Consider the following 26,590-nt stretch of genomic DNA (forward strand, 5'->3'; position numbering starts at 1 on the left):
TCGGACTTGATCATTTTGTAATCGGCTTATGACGCAGGTTGGATATTAATAACGTCAAACACCATTGGTTTTCATGTCAAAACTTCATATTTGATACGTAAAAGTCTTGTTTTATTTTATTGTTTTATTTATTTGTACAAGCATTTTCTGTAGAGCTACTTTAAACCCATTTTGTACTCGGAATAAAAAAGAAAAAAAGATAATTCTGACTTTTTATCTCACAATTCTGACTTTGTTTCAGAACTGGTAAATATAAATGAATAATTCTGTTGTTTTTTTACACCTTGCAATTCTTGTTTCAATTAATGAATAGAAATCAAGCTAATTTTGAGTTTTTAGCTCACAGTTCTGAGTTTGTATTCTGCGGTCTAAAATTGAAAGATTATAAAGTCTCAGAACTGCAAGATGTTAACTCGTAATTGTGAGTTTATACAGCGGGTAAAATAAGTGTTGAACACGTCACCATTATTCTCAGTAAATATATTTCTAAAGGTGCTGTTGACTTGACATTTTCAGCAGATGTGGGTAACAACCCAAGCTATCCATACATACAAAGAAAGCCAAACATATAAGTTCAGAAAATAAGTGATATGTAAAAAAAAATAGAATGACACAGAGAGAAAAAAGTACTGAACACATGAAGAAAGGGAGCTGCAAAAAGGCATGGAAAGCCAAGACACCATCAGTAATTAGTCAATCTAAATCTATCAGTAATTAGAAAGCAATCCTGCCCCTCGTCAGTGGAAATTAATATTAGCTGTTTCAGTCCCAACACCTACAGAACCAGGATGATGAAGATGAAATGATGAGGGTGACAGTGATCCCAAACACAAGCAAACTCTGGACTGGTTTCAGAGAAAGAGAATAAAGCTGCTAGAACGGCCAGCCAATCACCGGACTTGAATCCAATAGAAAATGAGAACTAAAGATCAGAGTTCATAAGAGACTCACAGAACCTTCAAGATTTGAAGATAAAATGACACCTGAGCAATGCATGCCACTAGTTTCTCCTGCAGGAGGCGTCTTGAAGCTGTCATCAACAACAAATGCTTTTGTACAAAGAATTAAATACATTTCAGTAGTTCAGAACTTTTTCTCTGTCATTCCATTTTATTACACAACTTAATTTCTGAACTTCTTTGATTTGTTGTCTTTTGTATGTATGGATAGCTTGGGTTGTTACCGACATCTGGTGAAAATTTCATGTCAACAGCACCTTTAGAAATATATTTACTGAGAAAAATGGTGTTCAATACTTATTTTACCCGCTGTAACTACACAAAACCATAAAACCATAAAAATCCAAATTGTGAGATTGTTAATCTAATTGTTTTAATATTGGCTCCTTCTCACACAAATCCCATCTTTCTGTGAGCCGCTCTGACTCCAGTCCAGCCCCTCCCAGAATTCCCAGCTGCTGCGCTCATTCCATACAGAAGATCTCTTCACGATCACACATTCAGTCCAGACAGAGCAGACCTGGACCTCCACAGGCTCACACATGCTCGGTTAACACCAGAGGAGTCTTGCTTACACACACGCTCATGCCAGGACTCAATGGAGTTGCTCCTCCATGAGAGTTTAGAGGTTAAAGCGTCCAGTCCTGGACTGAAGGATATATATATATATATATATATATATATACAGTATCTTTTCCTGATCCGGATTTAATCAGACTTCTTCGGGCGACTGTGATCATCTCCAGCCTGCCACTGTGTGCTGTAAATCTGGCCTTTTGTCAGATTACGATATGCATTTCATGTGACAAACTGTTTGTAAGCATACACTTTATTTTGATAGTCCACTTTAGACTTTCTACTAACAATGAGAATTAGTTGACATGTAGTTACAAAGTTACTTAGAGTAGATTGTTAGGGTAGGTTTAGGGTTAGTAGAATAAGTTGACATGTACTTGCTAAGTTTCTGATACTCAGTATGTTGTATGTTGTGGACCCATCAAAATAAAGTGTTGGAAGATATTAAGTCTACTAATACTCTAATGACTGCTAGCTGACATGTAGTTGCAAAGTTACTTACTTTTAGTAGAATGTCTAAAGTAGACTATCGAAATGATGTTACCTAAAATTCTATAACTTGTTTATACTTTATTTTATTTTGAAATGCTTTCACTTCAGCAATAGTCTACTCCACAGTGTTCAGGAATCACAACCATGTTGTAACAAGCATTGATAAACATTGTTCTGATTTCAGTGAATTTATTCCCCCAAAGTGGAGACGTATCCTGGGGACACAAACGTTAAAATAAAAAATAACAGTCATGTTTTGAAATATAAATAAATAAAATCATGAAATTGTATTATTTGAGTCACAATAAGATGGAAAATAGCAATAAATAAATTTGTGATATCTCTTTATGGGTTAAAGGGTTAAACAGTAGTAACACTAATGCTTGTCTTAGGTCTGAATGAATCAGAGTCAGAATGAGCTTTATTGCCAGGTATGTGACCGAAGCTCCACAGAGCGACAGAATGACAGCGACAGGACAAGACACAGATAATAAAAAGAATAATATACAAACATACAAAATAGCAAAAACACAATATATACGAAATAGACAATTTTGTATGTACATGTATGTTATGTGCAAATTTGAAATGTAAATAAGTATGTGTGTTAAATAAATGTATGATAGTGTAGTGTGTTGCAGGTTTATTGTCAAGTGTTGATGAGATGGATTGATTGATCAGATGAGCTCTTGTTTCTGTCCCATCAGCCACCAGCTCGGCTCATCTGGAGGACCTGGTGTATCTGGATGATCAGAGACACGCTCCGCTGCGCTCCTCGCTGAGAATGACGCGACAGAACACGGCCGGCCAGGACCTGCGAGGTGAGCGTGATAGACGTGCTCAGAAAGCGTCCGCAGATCAGCGTTTATCACGGTGTTCTCTCACAGAGCACTGCATCCTCATCTGCTCTCTGTCCCGGGGTTTCCGTGTCACTCCCAAACACATTTAGACCTACATTTAAGATTTATGTTTTTGAATTGCATATAAAATTTACATCCATTTGGATTGCACACATTTAACAATCTAATAAACTTGATGTGATGTGTATTTGTCAGTCGCACAAGTATGAAACCGGTCAGATTTCTGTAATAGTAATAAAGTCAATATCAGTTGTTTCAGTCTGATACATTTTAACTAACTGAATATTACTTGTTCCTGTCGTATTTTACCATGTTCATTGTTTATTCGCAAAATTGTTCAGTTAACAGATTTATGCTGATTCCAAGGATTCTGAATAAATGCATTTTGAAAATATGATTATTTTAATTAAATCAAATAGATGCAAATAATTAATAATAAACTATTCCATGATCTTTAGGATGTAATTTATTTTTAAGATTTTTTTTTAATGGTTTTAGTTTGTTAACTAAAATAGCCCTGTTTGGCACTCCAAATAATATTTAGGCTTAAATTTATGTTTTTGAATTACGTATTTTTGAATTTCAATACTTTTGGAGATTTTAGATAGTTTTAACATAAAAACAAAAAAACTATGTAATATTTTTTTAATCCAAAATAAATAAAACGGATAGATTTCTGCAAAAAAATTTTTTTTACAATTATTTACATTAAATATTTACATTTATTATTCATTATTTAATTATTTAAATAAATGCATTTATTCAAGATCCTCAGAATCAACATAAATCTGTTAACTGTGGAAATAACATTTACTCAGTTATGGCTAAAATATAGCTAGCTGTGGAAAAAATATACTGAGTTGAAATGTATGAGACTGAAACAACTGGGATTTATTGATGTTAAATATATAAACCCTAGTTATTGTGTACACAAACACATTCACTTGATAGTTACTATTGCAGAAATCTGACCTGTTTGACTTATTTAACAGATAAACTAAAACCATAACATTTTAAACATTTATTGAATAAAGAACACATATATATATATATATATATATATATATATATATATATATAATTGATGACTTGATGTACTAAAATAAATAGCTAAAATAAAATGAATAAATAGAGGGAAAAAAAGGAAAATTAAATAAAAATAAATAAAAACTAATCAATAAATAAAAGCCTATAATAGTATCTCAGTGATGGTGAAATAACACTGGTGCTTTGCTGAGGTTTCACACAGGCCTCATCTGCTGGACTCATACTCTCACACTCATCCTTCATCTGCAGCAGATCATTAGGAGACCAGAGCCTTGGAGTGACCTCAAATTTCCCCAGATACACACACACACGCTCACACACACACACACACGCGCTCACATACACGCTCACACACACGCACGCTCACACTCACACACGCTCACACACACGCTCACACTCACACACGCTCACACACACGCTCACACTCACACACGCTCACACACACGCTCATACTCACACACGCTCACACACACGCTCACACACACGCTCACACACACACACACACACGCTCACACACTCACACACACACTCACACTCACACACGCTCACACACACACACTCACTCACACACACACACACACACGCTCACACACACACACACGCTCACACACGCTCACACGCTCACACACACACACACACACACGCTCACACACGCTCACACTCACACACGCTCACACTCACACACGCTCACACTCACACACGCTCACACTCACACATGCTCACACACACTCACACACACACTCTCGGTCAGTGACGTTGGGCTGTGTTGCTCCTGCTGGTCTGCTGAGCTGCTCTCACCTGGTGAATAATTAAAATAGCTCTCACTGCATCCGGTTCATGCTCAGGAGAGAAAACGTGAAGGTGACTCTCATAATACAATATGGCTTATTATTAACCAGCGCCTCGAGGAGCCCTCGTACTGACAGCCACTAACATTTGAAGTTAAACTCAACAGCCATGGAGTGTTTTTGACATACTGTACAAACTGTATTTTTATCGCCTTACACCTAAACCTACCCCACACAGGAAACATTCTGCATTTTTAGATTTTCAAAAAACTTTCTGTATGATTTATAACCTTGTTTCCTCATGGGGCCCAAAAAAATGTCCCCACAAGGTCAATATTTACTGGTATTGCTATCTGTGTGCGGACATTTGGCCTTCATAATGTGATGAATACCAGGTACACACACACATAAAAACATAAAAAATATGAATTTAAAATGTTTTGCCAAAAATATGTTTAAGTGATGTGTTAACTTTAGACTAGTGTGACAAAATTGCAAAAATATCCAATATTTATATCTTAAATAGTATATATCTAGTCATTATTTTATGTTTTTAAAGGAAGTCTCTTCTGCTCACTAAGGCTGCATTTATTTAATCAAAAATGCAGTAAAAACAGTAATATTGTGAAATGTTATTACAATTTAAAACAGTTGTTTTCTATGTGAATATATTGTAAAATAAGTGATTGCTGTGATCAACGCTGAACTTTCTGCATCATTCCTCCAGGCTTCAGTGACTTCTCATTCTTATTATTATTAATGCTGAAAACTTTCTTTCTTTTTTCAGGATTCTTTGGTGAATCAAAAGTTCAAAATAACAGCATTTATTTGGAATAGAAATCTCTTGTAACATTTTAAATGTGTTTTATCACTATTGATCAATTTAATAAGCTCTTGCTGAATAAAAGTTTTATCCCCAAACGTTTGAATGGACACAGAAAAAAAAAAAATATACATTTTTTTACACAAAGAAACATAAAAAAAACAACCAGTGGCCTATTTTAACTGCAAACATTTAAGAACAGCTGAGGGATGATTGAAATGATTTTCTCTGCCAGTTATGTTGTTTATAGTACGGTGACGCATTGCTGCCACAGACATAATATTTTTTCCACTAAATTATGTCATAATAAGGAGATATTTTCTCATTAAACGACATCTTTTCTCGTCATAACGAGATCTTTTCTTGTTATAACGACATCTTTTATCTATCATATATCTATTATAACAGAAAACATATCTTTTTTATTAATGTCGTTATTACGAGAAAAAACAGTAGTTTTAACGAGAAAAGATCTTGTTATTATGAGAAGATGTCGTTATAACGAGAAAACATGTAATTTTAACGAGAAAAGATCTCGTTATTATGACATAATTGAGTGGAAAAAATATTATGTCTGCGGCAGCAATGCATCACCGTACTATAGAGCTTAACTCATAACGTTCCTGTAGCATAAGTGCAGGAATTTACTGTGCGTCATTCCTCTCAGTTCAACATTCACAGTACTAGTCATCATGATTAGCCGTCTATATGTGAGCGACGGCTTACTTCACCTCTTAACTGGATTAGCAGCACTTCATCTGAGCCATTTACTGTCATGACTGATCACTCAACCAGTCGCTCGACTTCAAGAACCGGCCAATAATCCAGAGTCTTGCTAGGTGTGTGTGTATATTATAATCCTTACTAACACTGTAGCGATGAAATCAAATGCTAGAATCACTGTGATGTTTCTTTTATCACTCATTACTCATTGCTAATATTCAGAAATGTTTCTCAAGCAGTAAATCAGTATATTATTATGATTTCTGAAGATCATGTGACACTGAAGACTGGAGTAATGATGCTGAAAATACAGCTGCAGATCACAGAAATAAATGAGTTTAACACATTCACATTTTAACAGCTGTTTTAAACTGTAATAATATTTCACTATTTTTACTGTATTTGTATGATGAAATAAATGCAAATACATTCCTTGCTGAGAAGAAAAGACTTCTTTTAAAAACATTTAAATCGTAATTATTCTAAATTTTTGACTGGCACTGTAGAAGCTGTGCTGGTCACAAAAGTCGAGGTCAAGTCCATCACTCTCACCCTTATCAAAAAGCCTGATTATACTTGCATTTGCCAGTTGCCAAGTGTAAATGTATGGATTTGAGATCTCTGGATGATGAGAGTGGTGCTTTTAATGCAGATATGTGTTATAACCTTCCCACAGTTCTGTGTGTCCTCTTTAACCGTCTCTCCCATCCTCTCACCTCAAGTCTTCACCCGCTGCATGTTTGATCTGGAGTGATCTGCTTTCTCTCTCTCTCCTGTCGCCTGTCTGTGTGTGTCTCAGCTTCCGCTAACAGCCATGCCTGGCAGTCTCAGTCACGTAAGTGTGTGTTCCAGCAAAGATGATCTCTGTTGCGTCTGTGCTGTCAGATGAGTAGCAGGAGTCCTGCAGGAATGACTGTATCGTACTGTACTTTGTGATGTGGATGAATGAGTTGTGTGATGTGTGGAAATGTAGGGCCCTATAAAATATTTTTGTAATTCATTTAATTTCTAATTCATTTAATTTCATTTTATTATATTATACGTTGTATGTATGTGTGTGTGTATATATATATATATATATATATATATATATATATATATATAAATTTTTTTTTTTTTAATTTTTTTTTTCACCTATATTATACACCTGATTATATAATTGTATTTTTAGTGAATAATAATCATTAATAATATCATCACAGTTAGAATTATTATAACATAATAAAATAAATTATTTGAAATAATTATAATATAATACTATTTAATGCACTGTATATGTGAATTATTAATATCATGAGTAAAAATAAATGCTGTTGTTGATGTTATAGAATCATAATATAAATTAATAATAATAAAACACATAATATAATGTAAATACACGTATATAAATATATGCATAATACACAGTAATATAACAATTATTATCTATAATAATTATTGAACTATTCTATCCTAATGACATTTTATCAAAAAGAGTGTCTAATCAAATAAATGGTAACACTTTACAAAATTTGTTAACATTTGCTAACATTAATGTATTAACAAACATGAACAAACAATGAACAAAATACATTCATTACAGTATTTATTAATCTTTTTTAATGTTAGTGTATGTGTCTGATTGTTTTTAGGTTATTTTTGTGGATGCATCTGCGTGGGAGCATGTGTTTCATATTCATTCATGATTTTGTGCTCTCTCTGTCCACCCCAGTGCGATTCGCTCCGTACCGACTGCAGGACATCGCTCTGAAGCCGCTTCTGTTCGAGGTGCCCAGCATCACCATGGACTCTGTGTTCACTGGCCGTGATTGGCTCTTCCAGGAGGTCGATGCCTACCTGCGCCCCTCCCACTCCTCCACCAATCGCGGCGTGGTTCTGGTGGGCAGCATCGGCTTCGGCAAAACTGCCATCATCTCTCGCCTCGTGGCTCTCAGCTGCCATGGAAACCGCATGAGACAGATCGCCTCCGACAGCCCACAGGCCTCGCCGAAACGTAAGGATTATTACAGGTTTTTTCAACTGCTTACACACGTTTTCAAAACTTTGCCTCTTTTTTCAAAACTTTACACACAAATGCAAGAATTGCACACAAAATGCAAAACACCTCACATCTCTTGCAAAATGAAGCACTGCAAAATCAAAATATCACAAACACATCTCAAAAGCAAACATTTGCAAACACCTTTGCCATAAGATTAATTCCTGTTAGATTTGTGTGTGTTACATAGAGAACTGTGTGTTGTGTTTTGCAAAAAGTGTTTTATGAAATTGAAAACTGAGTCAAAGTCTGAGAATTAGTGTCTGGTTTTGTATATTTGGTTTGTGCTTCTGCTGTTTGAGTGACAGCTTTCAGAAACTGTTGACGAGTGAAGGTTTAGTGTGCAAGCAGCTGAAAAACACTGACATTAATGACTAATAAAAAGGCTTGTTTTTTCACAATTTATTTGCACAATAGTATATTATGATCTCGAAACACTTACCACAGTGCATGATTTGTAAACGAATACATTTTGATGTTTGCATCACAAAACCAGCTCCATATGTTTGGCTTTTCTCACATAGTAAACTTGCTCGGTAGCGCACCCGGTGCGGCATTACGCTTGTGATGAAAAGCGCTCGAGTACGAAACCTGTCAAACACGAGTCAAAAGAGCTCAAGGACTTCTGGAAGCAAGATAAAATGAAATGATTGCTTCAGCAAATGCATCTTTTTATCTCATGTTTGCTTTTATAAACTCTCAGTTAGGTTTAGGGTCAGATTTAGTGTAGATGGTACTCTATTTTCAAAAGTGCATTAACCATTTAGTTCCGCTCACTGAACATTTCATTTATGAACTGCTGCAATACATACAACAACCAATGTAATAAACCATTGCCAGATTCATGCTTATCTGGTCCAGATAAAACTGAAGACACTTTTAGCGCCACTCACTGGGCATTTCACTTTGAAAAGTGTCACAAAACATACATATCCTTTTACAGAATGTCACCATAGGCATGTTTTTCCAATGAGGCTGGAGTGAATGTAATTGATTGATTGCATGTGTGGTCAGATGGAGATGGCATCCCTCTCACACAGCCGCAGCCTTCCTATGGTACACTGGGAGGAGGAAGTTGCCCTGGAACTCCAGAAATGAGGAGGAGGCAGGAGGAAGCCATGAGGAGGCTTGCATCACAGGTACAAACACACAGACACAGACACAGACACACACACACACACACACACACACGTTTACTTAGCTAATTTACTTACGTAATGGTTTTTATACTGAACAAACTGTGTGTGCTATTGCCCTACACCAACCCTACACCTAAACTTAGCCTCACAGGAGACTTTGTGCATTTTTACAATTTCTAAAAAACTTTGTTTAGTTTATTTTTAAACCCGTTTTACAAATGAGGACATCCCCAAAGGGAGGTTTTTGGAGATTTGTGTCAGGTTTACCTCACTTTTGGGTACAAATTTGTCCCCAAAATATGGTTAAGTAGGTACATAGACACACACTCACACACACACACACACACACACACACACTTGGGAGTGTTCATGCATCAGTGTAATGCTGTAATTTAATGATCAATTATCGTTAACATCATAATACTGAATGTGCTACAGAGGTTTCTCAGATTACATGCATGCTCTTGGTACTATGGAAGCCCGTTTCTGCTATGGGATAAATAATAAAAAGGTAATTGTGACTTTTTATCTCATGATTCTGACTTTTTTGCTCAGAACTGCATGGAAAAAAAAAAAAAAAAAGTTTTTATCCCATGGCCGAAACAAGCTTTTATATGGTACAGATACTGAGCATGAGGGACTAAAGCACAAACATTAATTTAATTTTAAATAAAAAATAGTAATTCTACAATTATAGTATTGAAATTATAATTTGAATATATAATAATTTTACATTTATAACAAAAAAATATATATAAAATTATGTAATGAAAATCACTTTTAATTATTCAATGCACAGGTAATTGTTATTTTTTGGAGCAGGTGCAGGTGTTTATTTTCTGTAATATTTGAAGAATATTTTTGTTAAGATGTTTGTGATGATTATTTATTTTTAAGTTTTATACACTATTAATTGATTTGTTGAATTGTTGTGTGTGTGTGTGTGTTCACTGCTGTGTGTGTGTGTGTGTGTTCACTGCTGTGTGTGTGTGTGTGTGTTCACTGCTGTGTGTGTGTGTGTGTGTTCACTGCTGTGTGTGTGTGTGTGTGTGTGTGTGTTCACTGCTGTGTGTGTGTGTGTGTGTGTGTGTTCACTGCTGTGTGTGTGTGTGTGTGTGTGTGTTCACTGCTGTGTGTGTGTGTGTGTGTGTGTGTGTTCACTGCTGTGTGTGTGTTCACTGCTGTGTGTGTGTGTGTGTGTGTTCACTGCTGTGTGTGTGTTCACTGCTGTGTGTGTGCGTGTTCACTGCTGTGTGCGTGTTCACTGCTGTGTGTGTGTGTGTTCACTGCTGTGTGTGTGTGTGTTCACTGCTGTGTGCGTGTTCACTGCTGTGTGTGTGTTCACTGCTGTATGTGTGTGTGTTCACTGCTGTGTGTGTTCACTGCTGTGTGCGTGTTCACTGCTGTGTGCGTGTTCACTGCTGTGTGCGTGTTCACTGCTGTGTGCGTGTTCACTGCTGTGTGCGTGTTCACTGCTGTGTGCGTGTTCACTGCTGTGTGCGTGTTCACTGCTGTGTGCGTGTGTGTGTGTTCACTGCTGTGTGTGTGTGTGTGTTCACTGCTGTGTGTGTGTGTGTGTTCACTGCTGTGTGTGTGTTCACTGCTGTGTGCGTGTTCACTGCTGTGTGTGTTCACTGCTGTGTGTGTTCACTGCTGTGTGCGTGTTCACTGCTGTGTGCGTGTTCACTGCTGTGTGCGTGTTCACTGCTGTGTGCGTGTTCACTGCTGTGTGCGTGTTCACTGCTGTGTGCGTGTGTGTGTGTTCACTGCTGTGTGCGTGTTCACTGCTGTGTGCGTGTTCACTGCTGTGTGCGTGTTCACTGCTGTGTGCGTTCACTGCTGTGTGCGTGTTCACTGCTGTGTGCGTGTTCACTGCTGTGTGCGTGTGTGTGTTCACTGCTGTGTGTGTGTGTGTTCACTGCTGTGTGTGTGTGTGTGTTCACTGCTGTGTGTGTGTGTGTGTGTTCACTGCTGTGTGTGTGTGTGTGTGTGTTCACTGCTGTGTGTGTGTGTGTGTGTGTTCACTGCTGTGTGTGTGTGTGTTCACTGCTGTGTGTGTGTGTGTTCACTGCTGTGTGCGTGTTCACTGCTGTGTGCGTGTTCACTGCTGTGTGCGTGTTCACTGCTGTGTGCGTGTTCACTGCTGTGTGCGTGTTCACTGCTGTGTGCGTGTGTGTGTTCACTGCTGTGTGCGTGTGTGTGTTCACTGCTGTGTGTGTGTGTGTTCACTGCTGTGTGTGTGTGTGTTCACTGCTGTGTGTGTGTGTGTGTGTTCACTGCTGTGTGTGTGTGTGTGTGTTCACTGCTGTGTGTGTGTGTGTGTGTGTTCACTGCTGTGTGTGTGTTCACTGCTGTGTGTGTGTTCACTGCTGTGTGTGTGTGTGTTCACTGCTGTGTGCGTGTGTGTTCACTGCTGTGTGCGTGTTCACTGCTGTGTGCGTGTGTGTGTGTGTTCACTGCTGTGTGCGTGTGTGTGTGTTCACTGCTGTGTGTGTGTGTGTGTGTTCACTGCTGTGTGTGTGTGTGTGTGTTCACTGCTGTGTGTGTGTGTGTGTGTGCACGTTGGATGGGTTAAATGCAGAGCACGAATTCTGAGTATGGGTCACCATACTTGGCCGTATGTCACTTCACTTCACTTATCTGATTGTATGTGACAGATATCATGTTTATTTCAATGACTGGATTAGTTTCCTCATGTTACATGATATGTAAATTATTATGCATATTCAGCGACCTTCTTTATTGATTTGGTATCGGAAATTAGAGCTGGTATTGCTCTGAAGCTGAAAATTTGGTGTCAAGCCAACCTGAACACACACGCACACATACACACACACACACACACACATACACACACACACACACACACAGTTTCCCACATCAATCTTCTCACAATAGATGCTGTTGACCGGTAGAATTGCTTCTGCTCACACACAAAAGGCAGTCTAAACATGTGCGGGCTTGCTGTCGCACTCTCAGCTATTGCATTATGCAGATATGTTTAAAAAAGAGAAGTACGTTTGCCAGTGAGCCTCATAAAATATTTATTCAGGCAGAAACCTATTTCCTTGCCATGCTATTAGATCTAGTTAAGTCAATGCATTAATAATCAACTCTCACTTTCTACACGTCTGGACGGTTAAAGTCCTTTTAAAACATTTGTAGGAGTGAATTAGTAATCTAATATAGTTGATGGTCTGATCTCTGATTTCTCTGTGGTCTCCTCCACTGTCCCCCGTTAAACCATCACACCTCATTAAGCTGGAGCTTTCGGAGTTTGTGGAGCTCGAGCGGATGTTTCTGGTGTTTGTTGTTCTCTCTTTTGTAAGTCGTTTCTCTGGAGAACACAATAGTGCACATCAAACTGAATTATCATGCAGAGACGCAGGAAAATAAGTGAGACACATTATTTTACACCATAGCAGGTAAAAACGTTGTGAGCTATGTTTTAGCCAAACCTGATCACCAAGTAGTTTGTTAATTGTCTGAATGGTGCCGTAACAGAAGGCTATGCAATATGCATTAAGTTGTGAATGAACTAGTTCAACAGGAGTAGCGACACACTTATGTGCACAAGTATGAGTGAAAAAGAAAGTTTTGTTTTACTTTTGGTGTTAAATTACATTAATGTTTGTATTTGTTTGTAACATGAACATTTTCAGTTTTATATATGCAGTGTATATATATTATACATATATATATAAATACACACACACTGTTGTTAAAAAGTTTTTTAATGTTTTTGAAAGTCTCTGCTCACCAAGGTTGCATTTATTTGATTAAAAATACAGCAAAAACCATAATATTGTGAAATATTGTTCGAATTTTAAATAACTGTTTTTTATGTGATTATTTATTTATTTTTATTTATTTAATAACAGTATTTATTATTAATAGAAAACTTTTACAGTAAATTTTGATAATTTTAATGCATCCTTGCTAATTTATCTCTCTCTAAAACAAAAACAAAAAAACTGAACCCAAACCTTTAAACAGTATAGTGTAGTTTATGTAAAAATTATAAATAACAATATATATCTTATATTATAAATAAATATTACTATTATAATTTATAAAATTAAAATATTACAGTTATAAATAAATACATATATAAAATTTAACTAAATATAAAATAAAAATCAGATGATAGATAAAATCATAGCTAACCCTTACCCTAAATAATACTCATTGAACCATTAACACCATGCTCATTGAACCAGCTTCAGGTAGCTTTGGCAGTGTGGGCAGGAGCCAAGTCCTGCTGGAAAATGAAATCAGCATCTCCATAAAGCTTGTCAGCAGAAGGAAGCATGAAGTGCTCTAAAATCTCCTGGTAGATGGCAGCGTTGACTCCACTCTTCCTCCAGACTCTGGGACCTTGATTAACAAATGAAATGCAAAATTGACTTTCATCTGAAATAGTTTTTAAGTGGGCACTATGAATCTGCTGCATACTGCTCATAACAGAGCCAGCTTCAGAAGTGTTTTTTTTTTTTTTTTGCCCTTCAAATCATGTATTAAAGCAGCGAATTAAGCTAATTACTGCTTTAATTGAACCAATTATGTGCACTTGTCTCAGATATGGGAAACAGAAACTAATGATCCCACAGAAACTAATGATAAAAGGCTTGCCAAATTACAAATTAAGGGAGAAAAAGTTTGCAATTCAGCACTGTGTCACTCAAACCTCTCAGGGGACAAATAAAGATGCACTTCAGCCACAGCATATTGTTTTTCTGCTCCTCATTTAGGGATTGTTGCTCCACATCATAATGTACACATCAGTTAAAAAAAGAAACATTTTATAATTACAGCAAACTGGCTTTAGATCAGCATAAAATCTGCACTCTGGCGCTTCTCTCTCAGCTGTGTTTCTCTTTGCCATCCCCTGCAGGTCGTGGCGTATCACTACTGTCAGGCAGATAATGCATACAGCTGTCTGGTGCCGGAGTTTGTGCACAATGTTGCAGCACTTCTGTGTCGCTCGCCGCAGCTCGCTGCATACAGAGAGCTTCTGCTGAAGGAGCCGCACATTCAGAGCATGCTCAGCCTGCGATCCTGCGTCCAGGATCCACCCACTGCCTTCAGACGAGGGGTGCTAGAACCGCTGGACGCACTTTATAAAGGCACGAGAGATCAACAGTCATAAACAATCAATCAAGAGTTTCTGTTTGTATCTTTAAAGGAATAGTTCAGCCAAAATTAAACCTGTTGAAAATATGCTCCTCCTCAGGATCATCCAAGATCAGGATGAGTTTGTTTCTTCATCAGGTTTGTAGAAATGTGTCTCTGCATCAGTGTCTCAGCAATGGATGCTCTGCAGTGAATGGGTGCCGTCAGAATGAGAGTCCAAACAGCTGATAAAAACATCACAATAATCCACACCACTCCAGTCCATCAGTTAACATCTGGAGAAGACAAAAGCTGAAACTAATCCAGCATTAAGACGTTTTTAACTCAAATATGAGTCCATAATCCATAATAACTCTTCCTCCAGTGAAAAAGTGTTCTGGTCTGAATCAGGAGAGAAATCTGCAGATCAAGCAGCGTTTACAAGACAAAACAGCTCTAAACAAATATGTGGCTGGATTTTGATGTGAGAGACAACAGCAGATGCACTTTTTCACTGGAGGAAGAGTTATTATGGATTATGGACTCATATTTTAGTTAAAAACGTCTTAATGCTGGATTAGTTTCAGCTTTTGTGTTCTCCAGATGTTAACTGATGGACTGGAGTGGTGTGGATTATTGTGATGTTTTTATCAGCTGTTTGGACTCTCATTCTGACGGCACCCATTCACTGCAGAGCATCCATTGCTGAGACACTGATGCAGAGACACATTTATACAAACCTGATGAAGAAACAAACTCATCCTGATCTCAGATGAACTGAGGGTGAGTATATATTCAGCAAAAATGTTAATTTTGGGGTGAACTGTTTCTGTGATGTAAGATAGATGCAAAAGATGTAAAATAATTCAAAAGATTGAATGCATGTGTTAAAGTTTGTTCATTGTTGTTTTTCCTCAGAGAGGAAGATCACTCCAGATGAAGACCTCATCATTCTCATTGATGGTCTGAATGAGGCTGAGTTCCACAAACCAGACTATGGTGACACCATTGTGTCTTTCCTCTGTAAGACCATGAACAAGTTCCCAGCCTGGCTGAAGCTGGTGGTGACTGTCAGAACCTCTCTGCAGGTAAACAATCTCAATCTCACATAAACACAGCTCTGAATTGTACCATATAAATATATAAATAGTAGAATCATTGCATATTTCCAACATTTGCCCTCTGGAATCGATTCTCAACTATATCGGGGCATGTGTTTCTAATTGCACATTAATATAAAATTTCACACACTCATATACTATATATATAGTATGCCATTTAATCAAATTTACATAAATGCTCATCTGAATGATTAGATTCCATAAATTAGGGGATAAAATGTGTGTGTGTGTGTCGGTACTATACTGTGTGTGTGTGTGTGTGTGTATATATATATATATATATATATTAGCTTACAAATATAATCAATTAAAAATACACTATCATTTAAACGTTTGGGGTCGATAAAAAGATTTTGAAAGTCTCTATATGATCAAAAATCAAGTAATCGTGATCAATCACATCCAAAATAAAGGTTTTTGTTTACATAATATACGTATGTGTACTGTGTATATTTATTGTGTATATATAAATACAAGCACATGCATGTATATATTTATATAGTTTAAATATATTTATATAAAATATAAATATATATACATAATAAATATACACAGTACACATATATTATGCAAACAAAAACTTTTATTTTGGTTGCGATTAATCAAGATTAACCATTTGACAGCACTAGAAATATTATTACAGTCATTACTGCAGTCTTCAGTGTCACATGATCTTCAGAAATCATAATAATATACTGATTTACTGCTCAACAAACATTTCTGATTATTATCAATGTTGAACACAGTTGTGCTGCACAATATTTTTGTGGAAACTGTGATACATCATTTATTTATTTATTTTTAATTTTCTTGTTAGTAAACTTCTTTTGTTTTGTTTATAAGTATATTCAATTACTACATAAATGGATGAATTTTAAATAGTTTTAATACATTTTTCTTTAAATAACTAGGTTGCAATATTAAGAAAGCATGGCTTCAATGTTAAAAAACAACAACAACAACAGCATTATTTTATTGCACTTTTCTTTCTGTACTAAACATGCCAAAAAGCAAACATGATTTTTGAAGTTGCTGAGCTCTCAGCCTTTCTTTGCAGGACATCACCAAACCTCTGCCCTTCCACCAAATCTCTCTGGACGCTCTGGAGGAGAACGATGCCATCGACCACGACCTGCAAAGCTACATCCTTCACCGCATCCACAGCAGCGCAGAGATCCAGAACAACATCTCCCTCAATGGCAAGATGGACAACACCAGCTTCAGCAAGCTCAGCTCCCACCTCAAGGCCCTCAGCCAGGGCTCCCTGCTCTACCTGAAGCTCACCTTCGACCTGATCGAGCGCGGCTATCTGGTGCTCAAGAGCTCCAACTACAAGGTGGTGCCGGTCAGTTTGGCTGAGGTGTACCTCCTGCAGTGTAACATGCGCTTCCCCACGCAGTCGTCCTTCGAAAGGGCCCTGCCGCTGCTCAACGTGGCCCTAGCTTCACTGCATCCGCTCACCGACGAACAGATCTACCAGGCCATCAACAGCAGCTCGGTCAAAGGCACGCTGGAATGGGACGACTTCCAGCAGAGGATGGAGAACCTGTCAGTGTTCCTGGTCAAGAGACGGGATGGGACGCGCATGTTCGTGCACCCGTCCTTTAGAGAGTGGCTCATATGGAGAGAAGAGGGAGAAAAGACCAAGTTCCTCTGCGATCCCAGGTCTGAAACACCAGTAAAAACTAGTCTTATCTAGTGAAACAGAACAAACGAACAAACTCTTCTGCTCACAAAGAACATTTACGACAGCCTAAAATGATTTGATGGCCATTTCTGGGCACCTAGATTAACTAAACCATCTGCAAACCAGCATTTTTAAAGTCAAATGTGTGTCCCTGCAGCACAAAAGCAGTCATGAGTAGCACAGGTATATTTGTAGCAATAGCCAACAATACATTGTATGGATCAAAATTATACATTTCTCTTTTATGACAAAAATCATTAAGATATTTAGTGAATTTCCTACCGTAAATATATCAAAACTTCATTTTTGATTAGTAATATGCATTGCTAAGAACTTCATTTGAACAACTTTAAAGGAGATTTTCTCAATATTTAGATTTTTTTGCTCCCTCAGATTCCAGATTTTCTAATAGTTGTATCTCAGACAAATATTGTCCTATCATAACAAACCATACATCAATGGAAAGATTATTTATTGTATAAATCTCAGTTTAAAAAAACTGACCCTTATGACTGGTTTTGTGCTCCAGGGTCACATTTAATAAAATACTGTATGACCCACACAATCTCAAAATGAATTTATTGAATTAGACACGCATTCAGCTGTGAAACAGGATAAATGCAAGTTTAAACACTCAAAACATGTTTTATTTAATATGTACATACATGTGTATAAAAATTGGTTTATGCACTAACATGTAAATAGATATGAATTAGAGGTCCATCAATATTGGATTTTGCTCATACAATAATAAAGTGGTTAGAGAGCGGCTGTAAAAATATATTGTGTTGAAAAGTGCCGGAACTACTGAAATTTCTATATTGAATAAATGTCAGGGTTTTTATTAACAAAAATAAAAAAAATTGATTTTTTTCTGAAATAAGATAAAATATAAAAAAAATTTTAAACTTATTTTGGTAACACTTTACATAAAGCCTTTATGTATAATGCATTATAAAAATAGTTTAATGCCTTGTAATGCACATGATAATGCATTGTACAATCTCATGAATAATTTTAATCAGTTAATACATAATAACACTTATCAATTCATTGTTACACTATGCATTTTAAATTTGATTATAATTATTTACAACAAGATATAATGTATTACAACACACATTATGAATTATTATAATGCATTATACCCTGTAATAACTCTTTATAATGCATTATAAACAAAGGCTTTAAGTAAAGTGTTACCCTTATTTTATTTCAGCTAGTCATCAACATTTTTATTTACATCTTGTTTAATTTGACGTACTAAAATAACCAAAATTAAATAAAACTAAAATCTAATAAAAAAAAAATATTTAGACCTGTTAAAAAATTGACGACAACAACAAAATTACTAAAACTGTAACTAAATTGAGTGGAAACAGAAAATATAAAAACTTTAATTCATTCATAAAAATATAATAGTATATCAGTATTACTAAAAAAAAAAAAACAGAACCTCTTAAATTATAATTAATAATTTTGTTACATGTATGCATTTATCCAAAGCAGCTGACAGTAGAGGAATAAAAGCAATGTGTCACAATGCCAAATATATAAATGCTATACCATTTAAGATATTTAAGATTTTCTATGAAATATGAGAAATTATGATGTATCTTTATGTATTTTTATGACAGGGCCAGTTTCACAGAAAACTGTAGCTTGATGTATTTCATGTTTCTTACATGTTGGTTTTGTTTTTTGAAGGAATGGCCATACGCTTCTGGCTTTCTGGTTCTCCAGACAAGAAAACAAACTTAATAGACAGCAGACAATTGAACTGGGTCACCATATCCTGAAAGCACACATATTCAAGGTAAGAGTGGCATGCACAGATCGCCATCATTTGATAACATAGAGCTTTTATGCATTAAGGCTTTTTGTTTGTCATACTGTAGGGCCTGAGTAAGAAGGTTGGAGTTTCTTCATCCATCCTGCAAGGACTGTGGGTGTCATACAGCACAGAGAGTTTATCCCCAGCTCTGTCATCGCTCAGAAACCTTTACACACCCAACATAAAGGTGCTTCTCCTCTCTACACCCTAACAAATAAATAGTTGAGAAAACGTAAAAAAAATAAGGCAACTTGATGCAGTAAGACATTTGAGTTCTCTCAACTACAGTTTTTTAGTTCTGCTCAGTAAAGATGCTTTGTTTAGTCAACGTAAATTAGTTTGTTCATGCAATACAGATTGTCTTATTTTGCTAATAGAAAGATTCTTGTCACGTCACGTCAAGACTAAGATATCCAGAAAGCAGCTGTAAGCAACTGAACATACTCTAGGCCTCAAAACTAGACACACAAACCTCAACGGTGGCAATCAACAAATGTTAAAAAGATGAGCTCTTTACTGAGCAGTACAACAAATAACTAACAATAATGACAAAACAACAACAAAGCCAGCAAACAGCAAAACATTCATTCTATAATATCATTTATTCATGCTGCAATGCATGCTGGGAACTCAATTTGACTAGTTGGGACAACATTTGGGGTAATTTTGTTGGTCTGACAAGGGTTATGTAGTTTCAAGAAAATAGCATTTTTTAGTTTTCAAGACTCAAAAGGTTTCGTAAACTAGAGAATATACAGTTGTCCTTTTTTACTAAAAAGTAGCATACTTCATGTTATTTTATTAAGTATACTTACGTAAAGTTCAAATATATTTTTAAGTATACTTTATGTAGTAAGTATACAAATATCAGTGTACTAGTAGTATACTTGTAAGTGTACTATTTCAATACTCCCATGAGACTACATTGACCCACTTTCTAGTATATAAGTATACTTTAAGTATAACAGTAGTAAACTTTGAGTACACAACTAGTTTACATCAATGTTTGTAGCTTGTACTGCAACTAGACTAAAAGTGAACTTATAGGTATACTGATAGTTTACTAATTAAATACTTGTGGTAGTATTTTAGTACACTTTGAAGTATAGTCTCAGTAAACTACTAGTTTAGTAAAGAAACATCAGGGAAAGAACAGGGTATCTGCTTGTAAACAAAAACATTTTATTCTAGATTCATGCATTCTTTTTTAAACACTTGAATGTGGGTAAGTTTCATGAATAAAACATAAAGAAATAAACAACATTTTGAACAAAAAGCTGAAAAAGACTATGAATTGGATTCAGAATGATAATCAGAGCGTAGATGGAGTCGATCAGCACCCAAAGCTTGACAGTCATTATTACCTCTTCATTGGTTGATATTTTATTCATAACGTTACACAGATTTGATGCTGTTTTATGTCTGATGATGGTGTTAGATTACATGTGGAAGCACATGTTGTTTCGGTTTCTTCTTCACTTGTGTTTTGGAAATACTGTACAGAAGATGAGTACTAGCGGCCCCTACCGTATAACAATGAAAACACGGATTCCAGGAGCACAGTATAGCTCAAATATATTTAGACTTTTCTAAGTATATGTCAAGTATACTTAGATGTCATTTTAATTATAATTTTAAGAAGTACATAAAAAGACTAAAAGTATATTTTCCTATTGTTAGTTTAAAGAAGTATACTAATAGCACACTTGAATAAACTTCTTTTTCGTAAGGCCAGTGTCTGGGCCTTGCATTTGTTTCTCGCTCTGCAGCATTAGATTTATTTCTCACATGCATGCTCTGTAGGTGTCCCGGCTGCTGATGCTGGGTGGCGCTAATGTGAATTACCGTACGGAGGTGTTAAACAACGCTCCGGTGCTGTGTGTGCACGCTCACCTGGGCTACTCCGACATGGTGCACCTGCTGCTGGAGAATGGCACCAGTGTGGACTCAGCATCTGAGAGCGGCCTCACTCCGCTGGGATACGCCGCTGCCGCCGGACACCTGGCCATCGTCACTGCCCTCTGCAGGAGGAGAGCAAAGGTACAAGAGCATCTGACGCTCAGAAATCACTAAATGCACAATAAATGCAGTTGGGTTTCTAAGACTGAGTAAGCAGTGTTGGGGGTAATGTATTACAAGTAACACGAGTTACGTAATCAGATTACTTTTTAAGTAACTAGTAAAGTAATGCATTACTTTTTAATTTAGGAGGAAATATGAGTATTTTTCAACTAAGTAACACCAGTTCCTGTGTTTCTGATGTATTGAGTGACAGCTCTGGTGTTGAGAGAAATCAGGAGTAAGTGCAGAGCGTTGTGTGTGAACATGATCTTACTGTAGTTCTAGACTAAATATCATCATGATCTTACTGTAGTTCTAGACTAAATATCTACATGATCTTACTGTAGATCTAGACTAAATATCTACATGATCTTACTGTAGATCTAGACTAAATATCTAAATGATCTTACTGTAGTTCTAGACTAAATATCTACATGATCTTACTGTAGTTCTAGACTAAATATCTACATGATCTTACTGTAGATCTAGACTAAATATCTAAATGATCTTACTGTAGTTCCAGACTAAATATCTACATGATCTTACTGTAGTTCTAGACTAAATATCAACATGATCTTACTGTAGTTCTAGACTAAATATCAACATGATCTTACTGTAGTTCTAGACTAAATATCAACATGATCTTACTGTAGTTCTAGACTAAATATCAACATGATCTTACTGTAGATCTAGACTAAATATCTACATGATCTTACTGTAGTTCTAGACTAAATATCAACATGATCTTACTGTAGTTCTAGACTAAATATCAACATGATCTTACTGTAGTTCTAGACTAAATATCTACATGATCTTACTGTAGTTCTAGACTAAATATCAACATGATCTTACTGTAGTTCTAGACTAAATATCTACATGATCTTACTGTAGTTCTAGACTAAATATCAACATGATCTTACTGTAGTTACAGAATAAATATCAACATGATCTTACTGTAGTTCAACACTAAATATCAACATGATCTTACTGTAGTTCTAGACTAAATATCAACATGATCTTACTGTAGTTCTAGACTAAATATCTACATGATCTTACTGTAGTTCTAGACTAAATATCAACATGATCTTACTGTAGTTCAACACTAAATATCAACATGATCTTACTGTAGTTCAACACTAAATATCATCATGATCTTACTGTAGTTCTAGACTAAATATCATCATGATCTTACTGTAGTTCTAGACTAAATATCAACATGATCTTACTGTAGTTCTAGACTAAATATCAACATGATCTTACTGTAGTTCTAGACTAAATATCACCATGATCTTACTGTAGTTCTAGACTAAATATCAACATGATCTTACTGTAGATCTAGACTAAATATCTAAATGATCTTACTGTAGTTCCAGACTAAATATCTACATGATCTTACTGTAGTTCTAGACTAAATATCAACATGATCTTACTGTAGTTCTAGACTAAATATCAACATGATCTTACTGTAGTTCTAGACTAAATATCAACATGATCTTACTGTAGATCTAGACTAAATATCTACATGATCTTACTGTAGTTCTAGACTAAATATCAACATGATCTTACTGTAGTTCTAGACTAAATATCAACATGATCTTACTGTAGTTCTAGACTAAATATCTACATGATCTTACTGTAGTTCTAGACTAAATATCTACATGATCTTACTGTAGTTCTAGACTAAATATCTACATGATCTTACTGTAGTTCTAGACTAAATATCAACATGATCTTACTGTAGTTACAGAATAAATATCAACATGATCTTACTGTAGTTCAACACTAAATATCAACATGATCTTACTGTAGTTCTAGACTAAATATCAACATGATCTTACTGTAGTTCTAGACTAAATATCTACATGATCTTACTGTAGTTCTAGACTAAATATCAACATGATCTTACTGTAGTTCAACACTAAATATCAACATGATCTTACTGTAGTTCAACACTAAATATCATCATGATCTTACTGTAGTTCTAGACTAAATATCATCATGATCTTACTGTAGTTCTAGACTAAATATCAACATGATCTTACTGTAGTTCTAGACTAAATATCAACATGATCTTACTGTAGTTCTAGACTAAATATCACCATGATCTTACTGTAGTTCTAGACTAAATATCTAAATGATCTTACTGTAGTTCTAGACTAAATATCAACATGATCTTACTGTAGTTCTAGACTAAATATCAACATGATCTTACTGTAGTTCTAGACTAAATATCATCATGATCTTACTGTAGTTCTAGACTAAATATCATCATGATCTTACTGTAGTTCTAGACTAAATATCAACATGATCTTACTGTAGTTCTAGACTAAATATCTACATGATCTTACTGTAGTTCTAGACTAAATATCTACATGATCTTACTGTAGTTCTAGACTAAATATCAACATGATCTTACTGTAGTTCTAGAATAAATATCAACATGATCTTACTGTAGTTACAGAATAAATATCAACATGATCTTACTGTAGTTCAACACTAAATATCAACATGATCTTACTGTAGTTCAACACTAAATATCAACATGATCTTACTGTAGTTCTAGACTAAATATCAACATGATCTTACTGTAGTTCTAGACTAAATATCAACATGATCTTACTGTAGTTCAACACTAAATATCTACATGATCTTACTGTGGTTCAACACTAAATATCAACATGATCTTACTGTAGTTCTAGACTAAATATCAACATGATCTTACTGTAGTTCTAGACTAAATATCATCATGATCTTACTGTAGTTCTAGACTAAATATCATCATGATCTTACTGTAGTTCTAGACTAAATATCATCATGATCTTACTGTAGTTCTAGACTAAATATCACCATGATCTTACTGTAGTTCTAGACTAAATATCTAAATGATCTTACTGTAGTTCTAGACTAAATATCAACATGATCTTACTGTAGTTCTAGACTAAATATCATCATGATCTTACTGTAGTTCTAGACTAAATATCAACATGATCTTACTGTAGTTCTAGACTAAATATCAACATGATCTTACTGTAGTTCTAGACTAAATATCATCATGATCTTACTGTAGTTCTAGACTAAATATCATCATGATCTTACTGTAGTTCTAGACTAAATATCAACATGATCTTACTGTAGATCTAGATTAAATATCAACATGATCTTACTGTAGTTCTAGACTAAATATCTAAATGATCTTACTGTAGTTCTAGACTAAATATTAACATGTATTTACTCATCTCACCTGCACTAAAACACATTCAGTATTTCCTCATATTATTTCCTCAAAATAAACAAAAACAGACAAACTCAAACTCCGAATATTATACAAACATGCAATAATTAAATGTTAAATAAGATAAATATCATTTATATATTTAATCCCATTTTATTAACGAATGTCTTTGCTGCTGACCTTTGATGATCAAATTCAACCATACTAATAATCAAAAATTACACATTTGTGTTTGATTGTAGTTATTGCTGAACAGTGTTGATCTTTCTTCTCCTGCGTCATATTCTTCATGTGATTAGTTTGAGCTGCGCCCTCTACTGTACAGACCTGAATTTATATTTCCTTCAGTCTGAAGCGGATTCACTTCACTTTTGGTGTGAAAGGGATTTTATATTTGTAAAAGAAGAACTTTTTATATTAAAAACAAACAAGCAAGCCCTGTCCAGATTTAAAAAGTAACGCAAAAGTAACAACACATTACTTTTCAAGTAATTAGATACTTTTTAGGGAGTAACGCAATATTGTAATGCAATTAAATTACATTGTAATGTAATTAAAATTCAGCACTGTATATTTATTATTAAATGTGGAATTGAATAATTAAATACATAAATTAACATTGTATGCACTTGTTCAAAGGTCTGGAGTTGGTAAGATTTTTAGTTTTTGAAAAAAGTTTCAACTGCTTGCCAAGGTTGCATTTATTTGAAAAAACACCAAGTGAAAATAGCAGTATTTTTTAATGATAGGCTATTTACACTATTTACAGTTTCTGTAGTAAAGCTACTTTTGCAGTTTAACCCGACCAAGAATCAACCAGTTTTTAAAATGTGGGTAGATTTTTAAATGAAGGTAGATTTTAAATCAGATATTTTAAATCGTTGTTGATCCCAGCTTTGCAAATGTCAAAGTTAGTTACATTTTGGGACCACAGTACCTTATAACCACTTTGGTCGTCTGATAAAATCCATGCACGATTCACAGAATTTGCATCAAGACAGTCAATCAGATTGGAGTTTTGATTTAAGCATAGTTTGCACCAGAATGATATTCATACCTGTGTCTGTCCACAGCTCGACCACCTGGACAAGCACGGTCAGTGTGCTCTAGTGCATGCTGCTCTCAGAGGACATCTGGAGGTGATAAAGTTCCTCATTCAGAGCGACTGGGGTCAGACGCACCTGCAGAGCCCCTCCTCTGCAGAGTCACAGGCCACGCCCTCCCCCACACAGGCCACGCCCCCAGAGTCGCAGCCCTCCAGCCCCGAGCAGCAGGAGGCGGCGGAGGAGGAGGCGCAGGAGTCTGAGCAGAAGGAAGAGGAGGAGCAGGAGGAGCCTCCAGAGGAGTCCAAACAGCAGCAGACACAAGCAGACTCTCAGACTCAGCAGCAGACGTCTCCAAAACCTGCGACGTTTAGCAAGAGTGTGGCAGTACAGCAGGCCTTTATAGCAGCCGCCAGCATGGGTTACACAGAGGTAACGGACAAATATTATACAAATATTATACGAAATGTATCACTCTGGCTAAAGTATTTTTAACAATAGTTTTGCTCCATGCCTGTGAACTATTTGCACATCATGCATTGATCAGATTTAAAAAAGATATATGATTATTATATGATTTATTTTCCCACTAAATGCTTTGCTCCAATGTTCAGTTTAAAAGATATATACTTTTTCAGTCTTACACTAAGGGAATAGTTCAAAAAAACATTTACCTTTCTGTGTGCCTTTAGCCCTGTTGTACCTATGGGTCAAAAAGTCAGTTTTAATCGGAATGTTTTTATTGATACACTTCAGCATATGAAATCTGTCATTTCTCTCACCTCATCCACCTTTTTGGCTGGACTTTTTCAAAGAACTTGTGAATGCATTAAAATGCTGCCCACTAGGCATAGCCAACATATCTGTGTCCCTGCAGCACAAAAGCAGTCATGAGTAACACAGGTATATCTGTAGCAATAGCCAACAATACATTGTATGGATCAAAATTATACATTTCTCTTTTATGACAAAAATCATTAGGATATTAAGATCATGTTCCATGAAGATATTTTGTAAATTTCCTACCGTAAATATATAAAAACTTCATTTTTGAT

General features: G+C 35.7%; 1 protein-coding gene across 1 annotated transcript in view; it reads left to right on the plus strand.

Moving 5' to 3' along the window:
* Positions 1-26,590, plus strand: part of LOC306857431 (protein TANC2-like) — a gene marked incomplete at both ends in the record, with an annotated part of 75,134 nt that overhangs the window by 32,678 nt on the left and 15,866 nt on the right. The window contains 10 exons of the mRNA XM_079397373.1: positions 2,735-2,848; positions 7,980-8,261; positions 9,321-9,445; positions 14,340-14,571; positions 15,476-15,645; positions 16,736-17,343; positions 19,073-19,181; positions 19,264-19,386; positions 21,003-21,239; positions 25,566-25,967. Of these exons, the coding sequence (XP_079253499.1) occupies positions 2,735-2,848; positions 7,980-8,261; positions 9,321-9,445; positions 14,340-14,571; positions 15,476-15,645; positions 16,736-17,343; positions 19,073-19,181; positions 19,264-19,386; positions 21,003-21,239; positions 25,566-25,967 (2,402 nt within the window). The remainder of the gene's footprint in view (positions 1-2,734; positions 2,849-7,979; positions 8,262-9,320; positions 9,446-14,339; positions 14,572-15,475; positions 15,646-16,735; positions 17,344-19,072; positions 19,182-19,263; positions 19,387-21,002; positions 21,240-25,565; positions 25,968-26,590) is intronic.

This window comes from Barbus barbus (genome assembly GCF_936440315.1).
Source record: "Barbus barbus genome assembly, chromosome: 38".
Lineage (NCBI taxonomy): Eukaryota > Metazoa > Chordata > Actinopteri > Cypriniformes > Cyprinidae > Barbus > Barbus barbus.